This window comes from Loxodonta africana, chromosome X (assembly GCF_030014295.1).
Source record: "Loxodonta africana isolate mLoxAfr1 chromosome X, mLoxAfr1.hap2, whole genome shotgun sequence".
Taxonomy (NCBI): domain Eukaryota; kingdom Metazoa; phylum Chordata; class Mammalia; order Proboscidea; family Elephantidae; genus Loxodonta; species Loxodonta africana.
Genome location: NC_087369.1, coordinates 79,538,197 through 79,562,540, shown reverse-complemented (window position 1 = coordinate 79,562,540; position 24,344 = coordinate 79,538,197). Strand labels below are relative to the sequence as shown.

General features: G+C 38.7%; 1 protein-coding gene across 2 annotated transcripts in view; it reads right to left on the bottom strand.

The window, feature by feature from the left end:
- The window catches only part of KIF4A (kinesin family member 4A), a 197,438-nt gene that overhangs the window by 72,895 nt on the left and 100,199 nt on the right, over positions 1–24,344 (bottom strand). For both annotated transcript variants that reach the window (XM_003412683.4, XM_064278511.1), the window contains 3 exons: positions 19,636–19,692; positions 18,466–18,651; positions 1,039–1,142 (listed from right to left, as the gene is read on the bottom strand). In XM_003412683.4, coding sequence (XP_003412731.3) covers positions 1,039–1,142; positions 18,466–18,651; positions 19,636–19,692 — 347 coding nt within the window. The remainder of the gene's footprint in view (positions 1–1,038; positions 1,143–18,465; positions 18,652–19,635; positions 19,693–24,344) is intronic.

Here is a 24,344-nt window from a genome sequence, read left to right as displayed (position 1 = left end):
TCTGACATATTTAAAAGAGGTGACCAGTCTCATAGCCATTAGTAAATAACAGATAGCACCCAAGCCCAAGCCAAGCCAAGACCAGTGCCGTCGAGTCGATTCCGACTCATAGAGACCCTATAGGACAGAGTAGAACTGCCCCATAGAGTTTCCAAGGAGCGCCTGGCAGATTCAAACTGCTGACTTTTGCTTAGCAACCATAGCACTTAACCACTACACCATTAGGGTTTCCAGATACCACGCACACAATAAAATTGTCTCAAAACTGGCAGCTTAATACAAAGAGTAAAACAAGAAATTTTTTTTGAGTATGTAACAATGCAACTACCTCAGTACACATCCCATACCACCACTCTATGTCAAAAGTTGGTTTTTTGAAGGCATTTTACTTCACTTTAGCTGTAAGAAGTAATTCTGATGATCATTACACAAGTCTGAGATGGGAATTAAACATGTAATATAACTTTTAAGAAATGAGCTTCAAACTAAATAGACAGATACAATGGAGTCACTGAGTAAAAAAAAGACAGAGGTCTGAGGCAGAGTAGGATGTTCTGGTTGTCTGTCTTAGTTTTATTCTTAACTAAGGGATGGATAGATTTCTTTCCCAGTCACTACCCTGGAGAGTTAGTCTATTCACAAGCTAATTTACCATCAGCGCAAGGACAAGGAAACTGTTGCTGTCTGGTACATTCTGATAATCTTTCAAAACTCAGCTCAAATGCTAACTTTTTATAAAGCTTTCCTTGATCATGCCAGCCGGAACTGATATCTCCTGCTTCTGAACTCTTAAAGCAATTGCTGCCTAAGAAATTTATGTGGCTATTAATCATGTGTTGCTACAGCATGTCTTCTATTGTCATCCTGAGATGTTACTTAAAATCTCAATTACTTAACTCTTCTTGTGTTTATGCCTCTTCTCCACGAGTAGGTTTAAATATCTTGGGGGCAGGAAATGGGTCTCTACTTCTCTATTGCCTCTGTAGCTCCTCACACATAATAGGGACTTGAAATAATATTATTTGACTTTATTCTTACTTGGCTTGGTTGACATCCTTTTTTGCTGTCTGAAGTTCAAGCACCAATTCTTCCTTTTCCTTTTGAAGATTGATGACTTCCAATTCCAGACTTTTTATGTTATCCTAGAAAGGTCATAGGTCAGAGAGAAAGAAAGTATTACAAGGCACAGGAAGAAAATTGGTTCAATATTCCATCTCTCAAGGGATTATGCACTGAATTTTACCACTTCAGTTGTAAGCTAAAAACATTTGTTCTTGATTTGATGGAGATTAAAGTTATGGAGTAGAAAAAAATATGGACTGAGAATCCAAAGGCCTGGGCTTGAATCTTAACTCCACCGTTTCTAGCTAAATATCTTAGGGAAAGTCAGTTCATCTCTTTAAGCTTTAATTTCTGTGCAGAAAAGAATTAACAAAGCAGGCCTGAGATTGCTCTCCTTAGAAAGATCTGCTTGCAACATTGGCCCTTGGCTCATGTCCGGGAGCTTACATTTTGGTAGGGTTTCCACCCTTCCCTAACTGGTAAGAGTGTCTTACTGGGCCTAAACTGTGCAAACAAAATTATTTATCCTGAACATCTGCTTTCCTTCTGGGTGTCTGGAATTTTGGTACGTGTAGGTAGAGGGGGAAACCCTGGTGGCGTAGTGGTTAAGTGCTACGGCTGCTAACCAAACCATCAGCAGTTTGAATCTGCCAGGCGCTCCTTGGAAACTCTATGGGGCAGTTCTGCTCTGCCCTATAGGGTCGCTATGAGTTAGAATCAACTCAACAGCACTGGGTTGGGCAGGTAGAGGGTGCCTGTGTGACTGACCCCTGGTAAAAACCCTGAGCTCCTTGGCTCTGGAAACCTTCCTTGGTAGAAAACATTTTAAACATGTGTTGTCACAACTCCTTGCTGTAGGAATTAAGTGCTTCCTGTGTGACTCCACTTAGATAGAACTCTTAGAAGCTTACACCTAGCTTCCTCACGGCTTTGTTCCATGTTCCTTTTCCCTTTGCTGATTATACTTTGTATCCTTTCACTGTAATAAATCTTACCTGTGAGTATGACAATATGCTGACTCCTGGGAATCCTCCTATCAAATCATCGAAACTAGGGGTGATCTCAGAGACCCCTGACACAGTTTTTGTATCTATGTAAACAATTAACAATAATACTTAACTCACTAGTTTGTTGGAAAGATCAAATAAGATAAAATAAGTAAACTCTAAAGAGCTGCACAAATATTCTTATATTTAGAATACTCAACGATATCTATTCAATAGCAGCTGCATTTCTGCATGCATTTCAGTAAACAGAATTCCAGAAAATGAAGCTTTGTTGTATCCCAGGTTGGGAAAATCCAATGAACAGATTTCTTACTGTTCTTATAGATAATACTGGTAAAAGGAAACTTGTCGAGTGAGTGGTTGGCAGCCAAGAAGATTATATGCAGGCCCTAGACAAATACTGGACTGACATAAAGAAGCAGAGGTACTTTGTTGTTGTCAGTTGCCATCAAGTAGGCCCTGATTCATGGCAACCCTAAGCACAATGGAACTAACAGCTGCCTGGTCCTGTACCATCCCCATGATCAGTTGGGAGTTGGACCATTGGGATCCATAGAGCTATTTTCCAACCAATGTACAAGTTACTTTAGTATAACCAAAAAAATCAGTCTCATTGCTTTATAGTTACACTGCACATTTAAACTGTCCAATAACATGTGTGTGTAGACAACTTATGCTTATTTTTATTTATATAATTAACACATGGATAGATAGACAGACAGATAGATATCTGCCGTCGGGTTGACTCCGACTTATAGGGACTTATGTAAAACTAACAGAATGAAACAATGCCTGGTCCTGCAACATCAATGCAGGAATACATCTTGTAAAAAATACTCAACATACACTAAAACCTGCAAAAGCTGAAACCTGTGTAAGGTGGAAGCCTACCAGAGAAAGAAAATGCAAATATTTTCCATTAAAATGAGCAATAGAAAAGTGGTAGGACTTCACACTGTCAAAGGAGGAAAACTTGCGAGACCTGGAAAAACAAGGCAGTCCCATTGAGTTCCGGCTCTCATAGGCTTTACTGTAATGCATATAAAGGCAAAGTCCCCCTGATGTCTGACCCTTGCCAAAATTCTAGTCTCCTCTCCAGAAGTGATCACTGTCATCAGCTTAGTATATATCTTCCAAATATCTATCTATCTATCAACCTAACTACCTATCTACAGAGCCCTGGTAGTGCAGTGGTTAAGAGCTATAGCTGCTAACCAAAAGGTTGGCAGTTCGAATCTATCAGCCACTCCTTGGAAACCCCATGGGGCAATTCTACTCCGTGTTATAGGATTGCTACAAGTCAGAACTGAATCATCTTCAATGGGTTTTATCTATAGGAAATATAGATACATTGAAATTTGTATTTATGTGTGTTAAACATAAATAAAATTACACTATATGTATATATAGTGCCACTGGGTAGTACAAATGGTTAACATGCTCAGAGGCTAACCAAAAGATTGGAGGTTTGAATCCATCCAGAGGCAACTCGCAAGAAAGGTCTGGTGATCTACTTCTGAAAAATCAGCCACTGAAAACCCTATGGAGGATTCTGGGAAGAGGACAGCATAAACAGACCATCATTATGACCCTGTCCCACAAACACCACAAGAAATATAAGGAAACAGTGACCCACCTGACAAAGGACATGAACCTGCAAATCCAAGAAGATCAAAGAACCCCAAGCAGGATAAACCCAAAGAGAGCTACACTGAGACACATCATAGTTAGGCTCTGAAAAAGTAAGGATAAAGAGAGAATCCTGAAAGCAATGAGAAAGACACAAATAATCACATATAAGAGGTCTCTATGGTTGTCTCCATAGAAACATTGGAGTCCAGATGGCAATGGAATGATATACAAGCAGTCCCCAGGTTACAAATGTCTGACTTACGTACAACTCGTAGTTACGAACCAACCCCTGTAACGCCTATTATATTGAAAATTTGAGGTACATACAATAGTCCACAATAGCAAACTGGCACTAGTGTGTGACACACATCAAAACATTATTATTTCAACCCATTGCTGTTGAGTCGATTCTGACTCACAGTGATCCCACAGGGTTTCCAAGGCTATAAATCTCTATGGAAGCAGACTGCCACATCTTTCTCCTGTGGAGCCACTGGTGGTTTTGAACCACTGACCTTTTGGTTAGCAGTCAATGACTTTAGACCCAAGGACACAAACAGGTTAAAAGTGAAAGGATGGAAAAAATATTTCATACAAATACTATCCAAAAGAGAGCTGGAGGGGCAATCTTAAGATCAAAGTAGACTTTAAGACAAAATCTGTTAGAAGAGATAAAATGGACATTATATAGTGATAAAAGGGTCGATTCATCAAGAAGATTTAACAATCATAAATATACATGCATCCAACATTGGAGCACCTAAATATATAAAGCAAACACTGATAGAATTGAAGGGAGAAATAGATAGCACTACAATCATAGTTGGAGACTTCAATACACGACTTTCAATATTGAACAGAACATCTAGAAAGAAGATCAAGAAGGAAACAGAGGACGTGAATTACACTATAAACCAACTAGACTCACTGTATTATTATGTTAAAGATGTTTTAGTGTATCTGCAAGTGTTTCTTCAATGTTTTTTACTCATAGAAAGGTACACTATATACTAAGAAAATCATTTGACTAACTTACATTAGATATGACAGTACTTAACTGTTCTGAATTATGTACAAATTTGACTAAAAGATAGACTTAGGAATGGAATTCGTTCATAATCTGGAAACTGCCCGTACTTAAAGTGCTGAAAGAAAAAAAAAACCTGTCAGCCAAGAATACTATATCCAGAGACACTGCCCTTCAAGAATGAGGGTGAAATTAGAAGCTGAGAGACTTCATATCCATCAGATGGGCCCTACAAAACATACTATGGGAGTTCTGCAGATGGAAGGGAAAAGACAGTAGAAAGTAATTTAAAAAAAAGCTGTACATAAAAAGAAAGATTCCTAATAAAGGGAATTGCATGGATAAGTGTAAGGGCTAGTAATAGGATATTCATGCTTGAGAGTTCTAAGTATTTTGTCTTTCATGCTTTTTAATAACAAATGTATAAAAAGCAAGGATAAAATTATTTTACAGGACACATGAAATCTAAAGACATAATTAATGATAATAACAAAAAAGTAGGGGAGAAAGAATGGTATAGGTTGAATTTCTTGTATGTTACTGAAGTTAAGCTGGTACCAATTTACCCTAACATATAAGAAATACAAGCTGTTAAATGCAATATTCATGGTAACCACTAAGAAAAGATACACAAAAGCAACGGAGAAAGGAACAAAAATGGCTCACTACAATAAACTAACAAAACACAAAAGCAAGCAGTAGTAGAGGACAAAGACAAGGAAGGCTTAAGACATACAAAAAACAAATAATGAAATGGAAGAAGTAAGTCACTTGTTATCGGTAATTACAGTGAATATAAATGGACTAAATGCTCCAATAAAAAGAGACTGACCGATGGGTAAAAAAAAAAAATGATCCAACTATATGCTATTTACAAGAGATACACTTTAGATCCAAGGACACAAACAGGTTAAAAGTGAAAGGATGGAAAAAATATTCTGTGCAAATACTAACCAAAGGAGAGCTGGGGTGGCAATGTTAATATCAAAGTAGACTTTAAGACAAGATCTGTTATAAGAGATAAAAATGGACATTATATAGTGATAAAAGGGTCAATTCATCAAGAAGATTTAACAATCATAAATATATATGCACCCAACATCAGAGCACCTAAATATATATAAAGCAAACACTGATAGAATTGAAGGGAGAAACAGATAGCACTACAATTATAGTTGGAGACTTCAATACACCACTTTCAATACTGAACAGAACATCTAGAAAGAAGATCAAGAGGGAAACAAAGGACCTGAATGACACTATAAACCAACTAGATTTAACAGACATATATAGAACACTCCACCCAACAACAGCACAGTACACATTCTATTTCAGTGAACATGGATCATTCTCCAGAGTAGACCACATGCCAGGTCACAAAGCAAGCCTTGATAAATTAAAAAATATTGAAATCATGCAAAATATTTTTTCTGACCACAATGGAGTAAAGCTAGAAATCAATGAAGGCGGGGCGGGGGGGGGAACTGGAAAATACACAAACATAAGGAAATTAACACACTATTAAACTACCAATGGGTCAAGGAAGAAAAAAAAAGGGAAACCACAAATTTCTTAGAGACAAATGAAAATGAAAGCACAACATTAACAAAACTTAGGAGATGCAGGGAAGGCAGTACTCACAGGGAAACATAGCAATAAATGCCTACATAAAAACAAAGATCTCAAATCAACAGCCTCACCTGACAACTCTAGGGACTAGAAAGAAAAGAGCAAACTAAGCCTAACTCTACCACAAGAAAGGAAATAACAAGGAGCAGGAATAAAATTTAAAAATCAAAACCAGAAAAACAATAGAAAAAAAAATCATCAAAACCAGAAAAACAATAGAAAAAAAAAATCAACAAAACCAGAAGATGATTCTTTGAAAAGATGAATAAAATTGACAAACCTTTAGCTAGACTGACAAAAACAGGAAAGATGGCAAATAGCAAAATAAGAAAGGAGAGACATTACAACTGACCTGACAGAAATAAAATTATGATAATATTACAAACAAAAGTATAGCAACAACCTGGATAACCTAGATGAAGTAGATAAATTCTTGGAAGCATACAACCTACCCAAACTGACTTAAGAGGGTATGGAAAGTCTCAACAGACCCCTAACAAGTGAAGATATTAAATCAGTGATCAAAAACCTCCCAACAACAACAGACAGTCTTGGGCCAGATGGCTTCACTGGGGAATTCTACCAAACATTTAGAGAAAAATTGGGACCAATACTGTTTAAATTTTTGCAAATGAAAGAGAAGGAAGGAATACTTCCTAATTCATTCTATGAAGCAAATATTATCCTGATACCCGAACCAAAGATACCACAAGAAAACTACAGGCCAATAACTCTCATGAATGTACATGCAAAAATCCTCAACAAAATACTAGCAAACAGAATCCAACAGCACAAGAAAACTTCTAGAGCTAATAGAGAAATTTAGCAAAGTTGTAGGGAACAAGGTCAACAAACAAAAATCGGTTGGGATTCTATAAACCAGCAATAAGAAATCTGAAAGGAAAATTAGGGAAACAATTCCACTTACAATAGTATCTAAAGAAATAAAATACCTAGGAATAAATCTAACCAGGGATGAAAACTATAAGATACTGCTGAAAGAGATTAAAGAAGACTTAAATAAATGGAAAGATGTTCCATTTTCATGCATTTGAAGGCTTAATATTGTTAAGATGTCAATACTACCCAAAGTGATCTATAAATTCAATGCAATTCTGATCAAAATCCCAACAATCCTCTTGACAGAAATGGAAAAACCAACCCTCAACTTTATATGAAATTACAAGAGGCCCTGAATAGCTAAAGCAATATTGAAAGGGAAGAACAAAGTAGGAAGGCTCGCATTTCCTGATTTTAAAAGATACTATGCAGCAACAGAAATCAAAACAGCCTGGTGCTGGTATAACAACAGACCCATAGATTAATGGAATATAACTGGGAGTTCAGAAATAAACCCATACATCTGTGATCAATTTTTTTTTTTACTAGGATGCTAAGTCCATTCAACAAGTAAAAGTGTCCTCAATACATGGTGATGGAAAAATTGGATTTACACATGCAGAAAAATGAAACAGGATCCATGCCTCACACCATACATAAAAACAAATTAAAAATGGATTAAGGACCTAACCATGCAAAGAAAATGCAGGTACAATGCTGTCAGGCCTAGCTTTTAACAATGGATTATCTAATATAATAACAAAAGCACATACAGCAAAAGACAAACTAAATAAATGCTACCTCATAAAAATTAAAAACTTTTGTTCATCAAAAGACTTTACCAAAAAAAGGGAAAAGTCAAGCTACCAACTGGGAGAATATCTTTGGACTCTATATATCTGAAAAGAATCTGATAACCAGGTAGGAGGTGTCAACATGGCAGCTTAGTCAGATACACCTTGCCATCCCTCTAGAGCAAAGACCCAAGAAACCAAGTGAAACACGTATATACGACAATTCTGGAATCCTGAGCATCAAATGAAAGGATAAAGAATCAAGTCAAACATTGGCTGGAAGAAAAAAGTGATCAAAAAACAGTGAAGGAGGAGAGATATTGGGGTGGAGGGGCCCTGCCAGGCGACCTGGCACAGCGTGGCCATAGTGAGACAAAGCCAACAGTGATCGTGGGTGAGGAGCACAGAAAGGCAACTTCAAGGAACTCCAACAGGAGATAAACTGTGTAGACATAACCGGGGGAAGTGGGATGAGCAGGACATGAACCAGCCTTAAGAAAGAAGGTTGTAGGATGGAGGGTGAGAGCTCCAGGGATCCCAGAACCCAAGAAGCAGTGAGGAAGCCAGGAACCAGAGACAGGGTGGCTTGCCAGCAGCAGTCCCTGACCACTGGGGTGGGTGGCGCACAGAGTGATGGATTCACAGAGTGTTAGCAGGAGGTCTCCCACCTGACTGGACCACAGACTGCCCGCCACGCCTCACACTTGATTGGGGCCAGGTGCCGACTGATGACTTCTGCCAGCAGGTAAGTGCGCGGGCACACTTGCCCAGCGACATGAGAAGCGCACTTTCCCTCTCCCCACCCTCCTGATGATTAGATGCATGAACCCCCCATCCTTGCAGCCCTCGACTGCTGGGGACACGTTCTGAGCCCCCTTTTTCCCCCCATCCAACCCCATCTGCCATCACCCCCTTGTCTACCTGTAGAGTGGTGACGGCCATGGAGCTTATGGCCACTCGGTCCCACCCCCGCCACATCCCTCCAAGTGGCACAGGACTGCTCCAGTGACCACACCTCCTGACTTGCCTGGCCCTGCATCCCTAGTGGTACGAGACCACTCAGGTGACCCTGCACACACAAGGCAAGCAAAGGAGAGTGGGCTCCTGCACTTCTGCTTGCCCACCACACCTGCCACCACCCTCACTCAGCGAGTGCCATAGCTCACACCTGCATCACTGGGCTGATGATAGATGGCAGCCAGAGATGGCATCCAATGCTCATCCAGCCTATCCTCAGCAGCCCTGCACAGCCGGGAAACAGAGACCAGTGTCACATTGCCAGGCCCTGCCCAACCCAGAGCCCGATGGTGAGTGCTCCAGTGCAGCTGGACTAGCCACCAACATAGCACACCCACACCAATATATCAAAATAAAACAAAACAAAAAATCAGGGCATGGCAAACAAATATATAATCACTAAATAAATACAATAACACACTAATGCCTCAGAGACAATGGACAATGCCGAATCACATAAAGAAGCAGGACAAGATACCTCAAGCAAGTGACCACAATAAAGGGTCAGAAAACCTTGCTGAAAAAGAAATGGTAATGGAATTACCTGATAAGGAATTCAGAAGACGTATATATAAGAGCCTCCAAGAGATCAAGGAAAACGGACAAAATCAAGGAAAACCATATAAAACTCTACAAGAATTCAGGAAAACAATATAAGAACAAAATGACAAAATAAATAGACAATTAAAAACCATACAGAAACAGCAACTAGAAATCCAAAAGATTAACAATAAAATGTCAGAAATAGATAACTCAGTGGAAGGTCATTGGAGTAGAATTGAAGATAGAATCGGTGAAACAGAGGACAAATCCCTTGACATTAACTTGTTTGAGGAACATTCAGAAAAAATAATGAAGAAAACCTAAGAGTTATATGGGACACTATAAAGAGGAATAATTTACACATGATCAGAATTCCACAACAGGAGGGGACAAAAAAAAAAAAAGCACAGAGAATTTTTGAAGATTTGCTAGCAGAAAACTTCCCTAGTATCACAAAAGACAAGAAGCTATCCATCCAAGAAGCTCAACAAACCCCATACAATATCTATCCCAAAAGAGAGTCACTAAGACAAGTCATAATCAAACTTTCTAAAACCAAAGACAAAGAATGAATCCTTAGAGCAGTGTGGGAAAAACGACCTATCACCTAATCACCCACAAAGGGGAACCAATTTAAGACTAAGCTCTAATTTCTAGGCAGGAACCATGCTGGCAAGAATGCTTTGGGATGACATATATAAAATCTTAAAAGAAAAAAAAAATTGCCAACTAAGATTTACATATCCAGCAAAATTGTCTCTCAAATATGATAGCAAAATTGGGACATTTCCAGATAAACAGAAATTAAGGGAATTTGTAAAAGACAGATCAACTTACAAGAAATATTAAAGGGAGTCTTTTGGACAGAGAACCAACAACAATCTGAGATTAAGACAAATGACAGCATTACCCAGACACCAACCCACATAAAGAACTCTCAAAAACAAAATAAAGCTACAAGACTAAAAACAGGGAAGCAGAAATGTCAATCTGTAAATGATAAGAACTTCAAAATAAAAAGAGGAAATACACAGTGTAGTTACTGAACTTCCATACAGAGAAGTCAAGACATAATAGACTATTCTAAACTTAGTAAGATAAAAGTAAATTTCAGGGTGATCACAAAGAAAATTAATAAACCAAAATAAAAATGAAGAAAACCATAAAGACTCAGTAAAAACAAAATCAACAATAATGAAGGAAATGAAAAGAAAATCCATAAACAAAAATAACTCAGTACAGAAAAGTAAGCAGAAAAAAGAAACCATTAACACAACACACACAAAAAAAGCACAACAAAATGACAGCAGTAAATTCATACCTATTGATCATCACATTGAATGTAAATGCACTAGTCAAGAGACAGAGAGTAACAGAATGGGTAAAAAAACTATGACCCATCAATATGTTGCCTATAAGAGACACGTTTTACACACAAAGATAAAAATAAGCTAAAAATCAAAGGGTAGAAAAAATATATCAAATAAACAGTTACCAAAAAACAGCAGGAGTGGCAATATTAATCTCTGAAAAAACAGACTTTAAGGCAAAAATCAGCATAAGAGACAAGGAAGGTGTCATGGATTGAATTATGTCCCCCCCAAAATGTATCAACTTGGTTAGGCAATGATTCCCAGTATTGTGTGGTTTGTCCTCCATTTTGTGATTGTAATTTTATGTTGAGAGGATTAGGGTGGGATTGTAACACCACCCTTACTCAGGTTACCTCCCTGATCCAAGGTAAAGGGAGTTTCCCTGGGGTGTGGCCTGCACCACCTTTTATGTTTCAAGAGATAAAAGGAAAGGGAAGCAAGCAGAGAGCTGGGGACATCATACCACCAAGAAAGCAGCACCAGGACCAGAGCACGTCCTTTGGACCTGGGGTCCCTGTGCCTGAAAAGCTCCTCGACTGTGGGAAGACTGAGGACAAGGACCTTCCTCCAGAGGCGAAAGAGAGAGAAAGCCTTTCCCTGGAGCTGACACCTTGAATTTGGACTTTTAGCCTACTTTACCGTGAGGAAATAAATTTCTCTTTGTTAAAGCCATCCACTTGTGGTATTTCTGTTATGGCAGCACTAGATGACTAAGACAGAGTTGCACTGTATAATGACTTAAGGGTCCATCAACCAGGAGGACATAACCATAAAAGATATTTACACACTCAATGACAGAGCTCCAAAATACATAAAACAAACTCTAACAGTATTGAAAAGAGAAATGGACAGTTCCACAATAATAGTAGGAGACTTTAACATACCACTTTCAGTGAAGACAGAACCACTAAAAAGAAATTCAACAAAGATACAGAAGATTTAAACAACACAATTGACCAACTTGACCTCATAGACATATACAGAACACTCTACCCAACAGCAGCACAGTACACATTCTTCTCCAATGCACATGGATCATGCTCCAGAATAGGCCATATTTTAGGCCACACAGCAAGCCTCAATAAATTCAAAAATACCGAAATAATACAAAGCATCTTCTCTGATCACAATGCTATAAAATTAGAAATCAATAACAGGAAAAACAAGGGAAAAATCAAATACATGGAAATTGAATAACATCTTGCTTTAAAAACACTGGGTAACAGAAGGAATTAAAAAGGAAATAAAATAATTCCTACAATCAAATGAGAATGAAAACACAACAAACCAAAATCTTTGGAACACAGCAAAAGCAGTGCTCAGAGGTTAATTTACAGCAATAAGCACACACATTAAAAAAGGACAAAGGGCCAAAATCAATACTTTAACCCTACAACACAGACAAATAGAAAAAGAGCAGCAAAAGAAGTCCACAGCTGCCAGGAGAAAGGAAACAACAAAGGTTAGAGCAGAAATAAATAAAACAGAAAAACAATCAAAAGAATCAACAAGAGTAGAAGTTGGTGCTTCGAAAATATCCATAAAATGGACCAATCACTGGCCAACTTGAGAAAAGAAAGAGAAGATGCAAATAACACAAATAAGAAATGAGACGGGTGACATTACAACAGCTCCAACTGAAATAAAAAGGATAATAACAGAATATTATGAAAAATTATACTCTAACAAATTTGAAAATCAAGAAGAAATAGAAAAATTCCTAGAAACACACTACCTACCCAAAATAACACAATCTGAATAGATCCATAACAAAAAAAGAAAGTGAACAGGTCATAAAAAAATCTCCCAGTGAAAAAAAGAAAAAAAAATCCTGGCCCAGATGGCTTCACTGGAGAATTCTATCAACATCAGACAAGAGTTGTCACCAATGCTACTCAAACTATTTCAGAGCATAGAAAAGGAATAGACCCAAATTCATCCCATGATGCAAGCATAAGCCTGATACCAAAGCCAGGCAAAGATACCACTAAAAAATAAAATTATAGACCAATATCTCTCATTTTTTTAATATCTCTCATGAATACAGAATCTAATAATCTATATATCTATATATGTATAAAACTCTGATAACGAACAACAAAAAGACAAATACCCTATCAGAAAATAGGCACAGGACTTGAATAGACATTTCATCAAAGAGGACATTCAAATGACCGCCAAACACATGAAAAGATGCTCACGGTCATTAGCCATCAGAAAGACCACAATGAGGTATCATTTCACTCCCACTAGGATGGCCAAGATAATGGCGATGATGTGGGGAAATTGAAATACTTATCCATTGCTGGTGGGAATGCAAAATGGCACAGCGATTGTGGAAAATGGTGTGGTGGTTCCTCTAAAAACAGAACTACTATATGACCCAGTAATTTCCACTCCTAGGTATATAACCAAAAGACTTGAAAACAGAGACTCAAGCAGAGGCTTGTAGACAAATGTTCACTGCAGCACTATTCACAATAGCCAAAAGGTGGAAACAACCTAAATGCCCATCAACAGATGAATGGATATACAAAATGTGGTACATACATACAATGGAATACTACTCAGCCACAAAGACAAATGAAGTCTTGATATATGCTACAACCTGTAGAGCTTGAAGACATTATGCTGAGTAAAATAAACCAATCACAAAAGGACAAATATTATAGGACCTCACTTATTTATAAAAAAAAAAAAAGAAAAGGCAAATGTATAGAGACCAAAGTTTATTAGTGGTTGCAGGAGGGAGAGGGAAAGGGAAAGGGAAAGCAGGGTATTGCTTGTGGAGTATTGACTTTCTGTTTACAATGATGGAAAAATTGCATTGATTAAACGTAGGTTTTCATAGCCGATTAATGTAATTGCTGTTAATAAGTTGTACACCTGTAAAAAGGTGGAATGTGAAAAGTTGTGTGATAGATGTATTTAAACAATGACAAAAAAAAAAAAGAGTAGCTGCTGAGCCTGCTCACGTACAACAAAATACTTCATGGGATTTGGTTCTTTGGTTTGGAGGTTTAGGGTCATGGTTTCATGAGACATTCCAGTTAATTGGCCTAATAACGTGTTTAGTGCTTCTGTTCTATCTCCCACTTTGTTGCTAGTCCTTGGGGTCTTAAAAGCTTGCAAGCGGCCACCCAAGGCACAATAATTGGTCTCTATTCACTTGGAGCAACAGAGGAAGAAGGAGAGTCAGGCATAGGAGGGACATATGGAATATGTGGCTAATTGCCTCCACGAACAACTGCCTCCTTGCCATGAGACCAGAAGAACTGGATGATGCCAGCTATCATTGCTAAACATTTTGATAAAAGATTCCATAGAAGAATCCTGATCCAAAGGAGGAAAATGCAGAACAGACTTTCAAATTCTCATGGAAGCCAGGTTTTCTAGAGCCATGGTGGCTGGATGAACCCCTGAAACTACTGCCCTGTGATCATCTTTAAGCCTTAAACCAAGAATATCCCTGAATCCTTCTTAAAACCAAACAACAGTTTAGCTTAACTAGTAAAGAATGTCTGCCTTGAGTGTTATGCTCTTTTAAGACCGATCTATATGAGATCAAATTGACAACTCAACTCGAACAATTAGATATGAATCTTAGGGGGCAGTGAGTCTATATTATGAGGGAGGAACAACTTAGGAAAGGAGGCTTAGAATGGTTGGTTACACAACTCAAAGAATGTATTCAATGTCAATGAAATGTACAGGTAGAAACAAATATACTGTGTATATTCTCAATAACAACAACAAAATAAATCATATATAAATATAAAGAAAACTTCCCAAAAGAGGAGGATACAAATTTCTCAATTGAAGGGACCCACCAAGCACCTAGCACAATAAATGAGAAAAGACCATACCAAGGCACGTCACTGTAAAATTAAGTAGCACTTGGGGACAAAGAAAAGATCCTGAAAGTTTCCAGAAAGGGTAAAAACACAGCTAAAAAACAAAGAACAGGAATCATAATGGACTTTTCAAACAGCAACAGTGGACACAGAAGACAATGGAGCAGCACATTTAAAATTCTGAATCAATCTAATTTTGACTATAGAATTCCAAACCCAGCTAACCATACAAGTGTAAGAAGAAGAAAAAAAAAAAGCTATTTTCAGGCATTCAATGTTTTAAAACATTTTCCTTTCATGTAGCCTTTCTCAGACAGTTATTGGGGTTGCGCTCCACTAAAATAAAGGCGTATGTCAAGAATAAGGAAAATACGGAAACAAGGAATGAGGAAATCAAAATAGATAAATTATACTTCATCAAAATTAAAAACTTTTGGTCAATAAATGGCTTTAACAACAAAGTGAAGAGACCACCTACAGACTGTGAGAAAATTTGGGGGAACCATATATCTGATAAGGGCTTACTATCCAGAATATATAAATAACACCTACAATTTAACAACAAAAAGACAACCCAATCAAAAAATGGCCAAAATCTTGAATAGACATTTCGCCAAAGAAATACAAATAGCCAACAGGCACATGAAAGGATGCTCGCCGTCACTAGTCATTGTAGCAGTTGCCGTTCTCGGGTGCTGTGAAGTCAGTTAGGGAAATACAAATCAAAACCACAATGAGATATCATTTCACCCCACTAAGATGGCTACGGAAACCCTGGTGGTGTAATGGTTTTAAGAGCTATTGTTGCTAACTAAAAGGCTGGCAGTTCAAATCCACCAGGTGCTCCTTGGAAACCCTGCAGGGCAGTTCTACTCTGTCCTATAGGGTCGCTATGAGTCAGAATCAACTTGATGGCAATAGGTTTAAGATGGCTATGATCAAAAAATGGAAAACAATGTTGGCCAGGATGTGGAAAAATTGGGACCCTCATCTATTACTGGTGGGATTGTACAATGGTACAGTCTCTGTGGGAAACAGTTCTGTGGTTCCTCAAAAAGTTATAGACATAGAATTACCATAAACCCCCAAAAAACAATGACCCAGCAATTCCACTCCTTGGTATGTACCCCAAATAGTTGAAAGCAGGAACAAAAACAAATATTTGTATACCCATGTTCATTGCAGCACTTTTCACAATAGCCAAAAGGTGGAAACAACCTAAATGTCCATCAACAGATGAATGGATAAACAAAATGTGGTATATATATACAATGGAATATTTCTTTTAATAAAGAAAAATGAAGTCCAGATATATGCTGCAAGAGGGATGAACTTTGAAAATATTATGGTGAGCAAAATAAATCAATCACAAAAGCATAAATATTATATGATCCCACTTACATGAAATATGCAGAATAGGGATCTGTATAGAGACCGGCGTTCAGTAGTGGTTACCAGCGGCAAGAGGGAGGTAAAATGTGGAGTTGTTGCTCAGGGGGTAATGAGCTTAAGGGTGATGGAAAAATTTGGAAATGGATAGTGGTGATGGTGTACAATATGATGAATATAATTAATGTCACTGAACTGTACATATAAAAATGTTGAAATGGCAAATATTTTGTTATATATTTACCACAATAAAAAATGATATACTTGAATGTCTTTATGACATAAATAAAAATTAGGTTTTAAAAAAGTTGAACAAGACTATGATAAGAAAGAAGAGGAAAAACCTCTATAGGCAACTCAGTTATTACTTTGGAAGCAACCTTTACCCTAAGGGGAAAAAAGTGGCGAAAATCATTAAGGATAAACACTTTTCTTGTTTTTACTCTAAAAATTTAGGGGTGGTGGTGATAAAAAAGCATGAATAGTATAAAAAAAATAGGTCTTTCTAAATACAAGCATATAGTACTTTGAGAGTGGTAGGGTATAGCTGTATGGGAAAACAATCCACCCTTATTCCTTGACACATCCAAACAAGTTCACAGTTATATCACAGAGAAAGTATAGGTAACATTGGGGTACAAGGAGGAATAAGGTCTGGAACAATGGCCATTTCTTGTGGGTAACCTGATAGCCAAAGACTTGCTTTAAGTAAAGATCTGCTTATTGATTCATGTGAAAGCCACTATAAGTCCTTTCATAATTCACAGTATAACTCAGAACCACCTACTAAGAAATGTACCTTCCTCAGAATCTAAGTATAGTGACTAAAACAAAATTTCTCCACAAGTAGGGACCATGTTTGTTATAACATATGGTAAGGCATTAAACTAAACCAGTTCCTGTTGAGTAGATCCCGACTCATGGCAATCCCATGTGTGTCACAGTATAAATGTACTCCAGAGGGTTTTCAGTGGTTGATTTTTGGAAGTAGACTGCCAGGCCTTTCTTGTGAGGCACCTCTGGGTTGACTCAAACCTCCACCCTTTCAGTTAGTAGCACAGTGTGTTAAGCACTTATGCTACCCAGGGACTGCACTAGAATAAAGGGGACAAAATTACAGGTTCCCTTTCCTGAATGTATCCTTTTTTTTTTTTTAAAAAAAAAAACAGTACAACTCCAGTACTACTACCCATATTATATTGTCTTTTCATCATCAGAAATGATGTGCTTCTACAACTCTTCAGACATGGATTGGACTGGACAATGGGTTGGAAAGGGATGCTGGTGAGGAGTGAGCTTCTTGGATCAGGTGGACACTTGAGACTATGTTGGCATCTCCTGCCTGGAGGGGAGATGAGAGGGTAGAGGGGGTTAGAAGCTGGCATAATGGACACGAAAAGAGAGAGTGGAGGGAGACAGCGGGCTGTCTCATTAGGGGGAGAGTAATTGGGAGTATGTAGCAAGGTGTGTATAAGATTTATGTGAGTGACTGACTTGATTTGTAAACTTTTTCACTAAGCACAGTAAAAATTATTTTAAAAAATGATGTGCTTCTAGCAAGCGGCCATCTAAGATATATCAATTGGTCTCAACCCACCTGGATCAAAGGAGAATGAAGAACACCAAGGTCACAAGGTAATTAGAAGCCCAAGAGTCAGAAAGGGCTACATGAACTAGAGACTACATCATCCTGAGACCAGAAGAACTAGATGGTGCCCGACCACAACCGATGACTGCCCTGACAGGGAGCACAAGAGAGAACCCCTGAGGGAGCAAGAGAACAGTGGGATGCAGACCCCAAATTCTCATAAAAAGACCAGACTTAATGGTCTGACTGAGACTAGAAGAATCCCGGCGGTCATGGTCCCCAAACCTTCTGTTGGCCCAGGACAGGAACCATGCCCGAAGCCAAGTCATCAGACATGGATTGGACTGGACAATGGGTTGGAGAGAGATGCTGATGAGGAGTGAGCTACTTGCATCAGGTGGACACTTGAGACTATATTGGCATCTCCTATCTGGAGGGGAGATGGGAAGGTAGAGGGGGTTAGAAGCTGGCAAAACGGTCACGAAAGGAGAGACTGGAAGGAGGGAGCGGGCCGACTCATTAGGGGGAGAGTAAGTGGGAGTATGTAGTAAGGTGCATAAAAGTTTATATGTGAGAGACTGACTTGATTTGTAAACTTTCACTTAAAGCACAATAAAAATTATTTAAAAAAATGATGTGCTTGTTTTCTTCCCATTCAATTAAAGAGAGATAGTAGACGTGAGCAAATGCTGCTCCAGTAAATAGTTTACCTGGTACTGGAACTGAATGGGCTGTAGTTGGCTGTCATTCTGAGTCATTTTCCGAGCTAGGGCCTCTTTCAGTGCAAGGGCTTTATTCAACTCAAGCAGTTCCTTAGACATCTGAGCTTGACGTAGAGCATGCTGGGTGGTGAAAACATCAGAAGACCTGCTGGTCTCTGGGCTTGTTTCCACTTGCTGGAACAAATAAGGATAATGATTTGTTAGAGAAAAAAGCAATCGAAGTTCCTTAGGCACTGTTTCATCAATTCTAAGGGCCGGTTCTCTATTAGCAACACCTCTGTTCTTTTATAATTGTGGCTTCTCATACGACATTCGCTTTAAACATTTGAAATAAATTGAGCTAGTCTATTTTACTGCTCTCACAAACACCTTATTTCTTTTAGATGCTTTAATTGCTTCTAAGAGTGAACTAAGTTTCTTGTTCTTTCCTTTATTGATCTGGTCAATGTTTCTTATTTTTATCTCATTCCAAGGAGCTCTCAGAGGAGAAAGGTTCCTGGAAATGGCACTTTGGGAATGGTGAAAATGGAAAAGAGGCCTCATTTATTCTCACAGAGCTGACCTCTAGTACTTGATTTATTGGCTATCTTCCTTCTTTCAGAAAACTACACATATATATTCATTTGAAGGGGAAAAAGCCATCTCGAACCATTGTCTAGCCTTTCATTTTGATTCTACTCTATAACCTTTAGCCATTTTATCTATTCTTGCAACATGAGACCTTGGTTCTTTTAGCCCCTAACAATCCCATCCATAGAAAATTAGGCCCAGAAAAAAAAAATCTTTTCCATTTCTGCTCTAATGCTTTTTTTGACTTTGTCACAATTTCCTAATTTGTTTCCTTCCCAATTTGTCCAGCTCATTTTAACTTGCTAGACAGCTGATGAAGAATATTAGCATATAACAAGAAATCAGTAAGCAAGCCAGATTGTAAATACAGAATGTGACATCTCTGAGAAGTCCTGCTATCCATTACCAATTATACTATTAGAGATAGAACCTGTCCAAGTTAGGGATTTTACACTCAAGATTTCTGGATTTCTAGGCCATTCTATGGAAGATAGTAACATCATGGATTCTCTTCTTCAGATGAGTGATAAATTATAGAAATGGCAGAGTTGAAGCTCCCAGTTCTACACAAAGGGGCCAATTACTTACAGCTTCTGGTTCCACTGCAGAATCAATGGCTGCAGCCATGCAAACAACAGTTTCATTCTGCAAAGGCAAATGTTTCAGTTCAGGAAAAAAACTGAGGTGAAGCTTACTAGTGGATTTCATACTGGTTATCTAATTTTTTTTTAAGTATACACAGAGACCACTTAAGGTGCTGGATCCACTCTGTAGTCACATATACTCCAAGAGCCACACATTTCCATTTCTTACCTCTCAAGAGTCTTTCTTCTTTATAAAGGGCGATTGTGTAGTGTCTAAAAAATAAGTTCATGTGGCAACTGACATACTTATTGTACCTCTTCTGCTCTGCCAGAGATCATTGGGCCAGATTGAAACATTAAGCCATTCCAACAGGTCAAAGTTTAACCCACTTTACAGACTCTACCCTTTCTTTTTACGCTCCTACCGCTAAGTCAATCTCTGTAATGTACAGTTCTAGCTAGTTTCACAGGCATGCCCTTTAAATCAACATATTAAATATTGGCAATGCAGCAGAAAAGTGAATAGAATGAAGAGTTATCTTCGACTATTTTACAGTCGGTCAAGGCAGCAAGAACCTACTCTATAAAGAAATAAATACACTAGGTGGTGCCCAGAAAAAATGTGTTCAGGAAGTCAGACAAATGTACTGCCGCACTGTCCCTCATATAAATAAGAACAGATCACATGCAGCTGCTCCAGTTAATGGTTACTTGGAGGGGAAAAGGCAAGTACCAAATCCCTCCCAAAAGGGTAAATTCCTTTTTTTGGGCACCTAGAAAGGAAACCTAAAACCACTTACTAGGCCTGATTTGTTTGTATGGTATCATATGAGCAAGCTCTTTCTCCTCACTGGAATTTAGGCTTTATTTGGCATTGTAACATATGATTGTCGCTTCTGTTTAAGTGATTCTGTAGAGCCCTGAGAAGAAAAGATTATTTCCAGGAAGTCACATGATTAAGGAGATGATTGGTGAAAGAGCTATTGGCCTAATAACATGGAAAAAAACATAGAGTTAGCGCATGATTTACAGAACTGGTGATTCCCAAGGGCAGGATGTATCAAATTCTTCTTAAAAACAGAGTACTTCAATATATTAAGGGTTAACGGCAGTCAGGATCAAAGGAGATGGGTTGAACCTTGAAGAAGACTTGGTTACTGTGGTTTACCTTCGGCATTTGGCCCAGTGAAATGTTCAGAACACTAAGGTTTAAGCTCAAGGCTCTGGTGATATGTTCTACATGAACGTGGCAGGATTCTGTCTTCATTACCTTATACGTAAATATCTAACAATAGGATTTATTTCAGTCTAACAGCCCACTTTCCTCCCATTCCAAGGCTACAGCTGAGAGTCTCTTGTAAGTAAAAGATATGATTCGCTGAAGATGATGGTCAGGGGAACAAGGCTAGGGTACACTGTGCTACATTAACCAGCAAAACCCTTCAAAATGAAGTTTGTGCTTGTAGGTTGTAGGCAATACCAATGCCGGGCATGCAAGATGCTTTTTATGGAAATGGTCTTGAAGGAGAGGATAAAAACTAACAAACAAAAATATTTGATTTTGTGGGAAATGAAAAGACTGCATGAATTTCCTCATAGGTAAATGCACAAGGAGGTTTGCTTGAATTATATTTTACAGGAAGAATTGGTACAGTTTAGCACTTAAAGCTCCTAGTAGTAAGATCCAGGAACAATGGTTACCTTCATAACTGAAAAGGGGTGTTCACTAAAATAAAAATAGTTTTAATCCAGACTGAAGGGCATAAGCATTTACATGGGAAACTTTTGCTTTCACTGCAGTGAATCTGAATAAAAGCTCCAGGATACACTGTTGTGCACAGTCCTTCCTTGGTATCCACAGAAGATTGGCTCCAGGATCCCCTGCGGATACCAAAATCGGAGGATACTCAAGTCCCTTATATAAAATGGAATAGTATTTGCACACAACCTATGAACACCCTCCCGTATACTTTAAATCATCTCTAGGTTACGTCTAAATACCTAATACAATGTAAATGCCACGGAAATAGTTGTTTCATAGTCTCTCTCTTCAATGAGCTCCTTTGAACTCTTCTGGGAAAGCTGATGCTGCCTAGGCATCAGCCGATGCTGATTATCCCGTGATCTTTAAATCCTGGAGGCTGTGGTCCTTGGCATAGCTAGCCAGCCATTCCTTACTAGCCTTAAACACCTTCCTCTCACTCTCCTCAACCCCTCACAGTAGTGCTCATAGAGGCTAAGTGCTTTTTCACGCATAATTTTGCCATCAACAGGGCTATTCTTCTGTGACATGTCCTCTAGCCATACACTTAAAGCTTTCTCAGTCTTTGCAAGCATTTTATCATGAACTAGAATGACCATTTTTGCCATTGTAGGTGCAGCACTAACAAACACTTCCATGAATTTCAGCTTCTTTCTGCTGTACTGTGTGAATGCTCGTCATTTTTACCGACCTTACAGCCCACTTGGGCGAGCGACATGCCACTTTTCAAAAGATCTAAGATTTTCATTTTCTTGTCAAGAGAGAACACTTTACGGTCCCTCTTAGCCTTTGAGGGATTGCTTTGACCACTTAATTTTTTTTTTTAGAAGCCATTTTTTCACAGAAACAAAGGGTGCACACAAGTAGTAAATGAACAATGCTCAAACAAGGAGTGCTGGAGAGAGACTGAGGGTCTGTGAAATGGCGGGAAACTATAGCAGGGTAGCCTACACGTCATTTCGTCCGTGTGGATTGATTGTAGTGCTCGGCGTGTGGCAAATTCAAGTTTTGCTTTTTGAAAGTTTCTCCTCGCCCTCCCCCTCTCCCGCCAAATATTTTTGATCCACGGTTGAATCTGCAGATGTGGAACCGACGGATATGAAGAGCAGACTGTATTTAAAAACATTTTTTTTTCATGTGGGCTGGTCTCCAAACAATAGACATGGAGAACTCTGATTCAAGGGTCTAGCAGAAGTCCAGGATAAGAGGGTTCACTCTGCCTAATTGTGACAGTGGATGGGAGCCAGGGACTTGATCAGCTTGTGGCAATCTTTAGCACCCCCCTTTTGCAAGTGCCAAGTGCATTTTAGTGGCAGACACAGTGATTCTACAGAATCCCTCCAAGCCAGTCACCACCAGCAACTTGCTCGACAGGCACCCCAGGCACCAGTCATACTGCCAGATGCTCACTAAGAGTACCTTAGCTAACTTTATTAACAGAGTTCCATGGGTTTCCTTCTTCATCTTTTCTATGTGACTCAAAGCCCCAGAAACAAGGCTATGTGAAGTCCTCTCAGCTTGGTGTGGTGTACATGAACAGCAGTGCCCTAGGCCACTATTTTCTAAGCTTATAAGCTTTGGCTGCAGTAGGGTTCTGCAACCTAGATTATCTTAACTCTGAGGCAGATCACACAAGGTTTTCACGTATCAGATGTTGCAGAATAAGATGGTGAGATTTAACCCTGTGATAGCCATTCTCCAGCATGCACTCTATATTTCAGCCACATTGTAGCTCTTACCATTTTCTAAATATTTACTTTCATACCTCATTGCTTTTGCATGTGCTTTTTCCTCTATGCGGATTGTTCTTTCCCCTGTGGAAAACTCCTATTCATATTTTAGGACCCATTTTCTTCTGTGATGCCTTCCTGAATTTTATAGGCAGTTAATCACCCATTCTTTTGTCCTTGTATTACTAATGTAAAAGGATTAAAACAGACACGACAGAGGTTCCAGGTTTCCTTGACTTCATTCCCTTTCCTTTTGTTTTTTGCTACCTCTCCTGCCCTTGAACAATGACTACCCAACACACCACAAGGCTTGCAAAACCAACTCTTGAAAAATAATCTTCTCACAGTTACTGGGATGGAATTGTACCAATCATCCTGCAAGAGGCATGAAAATTGGAACAACCCCCAACCAAAAGTTTCACAGCAACGAAAAACAAAAACTGCTACTTGCGCCAAACCACAAGGACACACACCACTCTCTTCTCTTCACCCTGTAAAAGTCCAATCTTGCTTCAACTTGAGGAGTTACCTGGAGTTCAGGTTCTTCTGGAGTGCATCAGCTGAGTAACCTCTATTTGAGTCACTTAAATTGTTTTATTTTGACATTAATACAGCACTTAGCAAGGTTACACAGTTAGTAAGTGGCAGAACTGGCTTCAAACCAGGGTTTGTCTGGCTGCGGAGCCAGGGTCTCAGTTACTGTGCCCTGTTTGTTGGCTAAATGAACTGTCAACTTAGACTGCTCAGGACAGTTAGTACAATACTAATTCTAAAACACTGCCTCCTAGTCTTTTGGGAGTTTATTCATTTAATTTCTTGGGACTGGCCATCCTAACCACTCCCTAATACTGTATAACATGTGTTTTCCCCATTTACTCTTTAAGAGCAAATATATATGTGGATGACCTTGTGATATCTTCTTCACAACTCTAGAAAACATTGGGCAAGACCAGGAGTGGGAGAATCAGTGTTCTGGTACAATTAAAACCTCTTCCAAGGGCTAGGAATTATTACAAGGTATTTACATATACAGTATTGCTTCAAATAATAAACGAGAGTGTAACTAAAAAAAAGCAAAAACAAAAACCCAAACCCGTTGCCATCGAGTCGATTCCAACTCATAGAGACCCTACAGAGAGTGTACATGGTATGAAACCAACCATAATGCCTCAACCAACCATAATGCCTCAACCAACCATAATGCCTTAACATACTATGTTA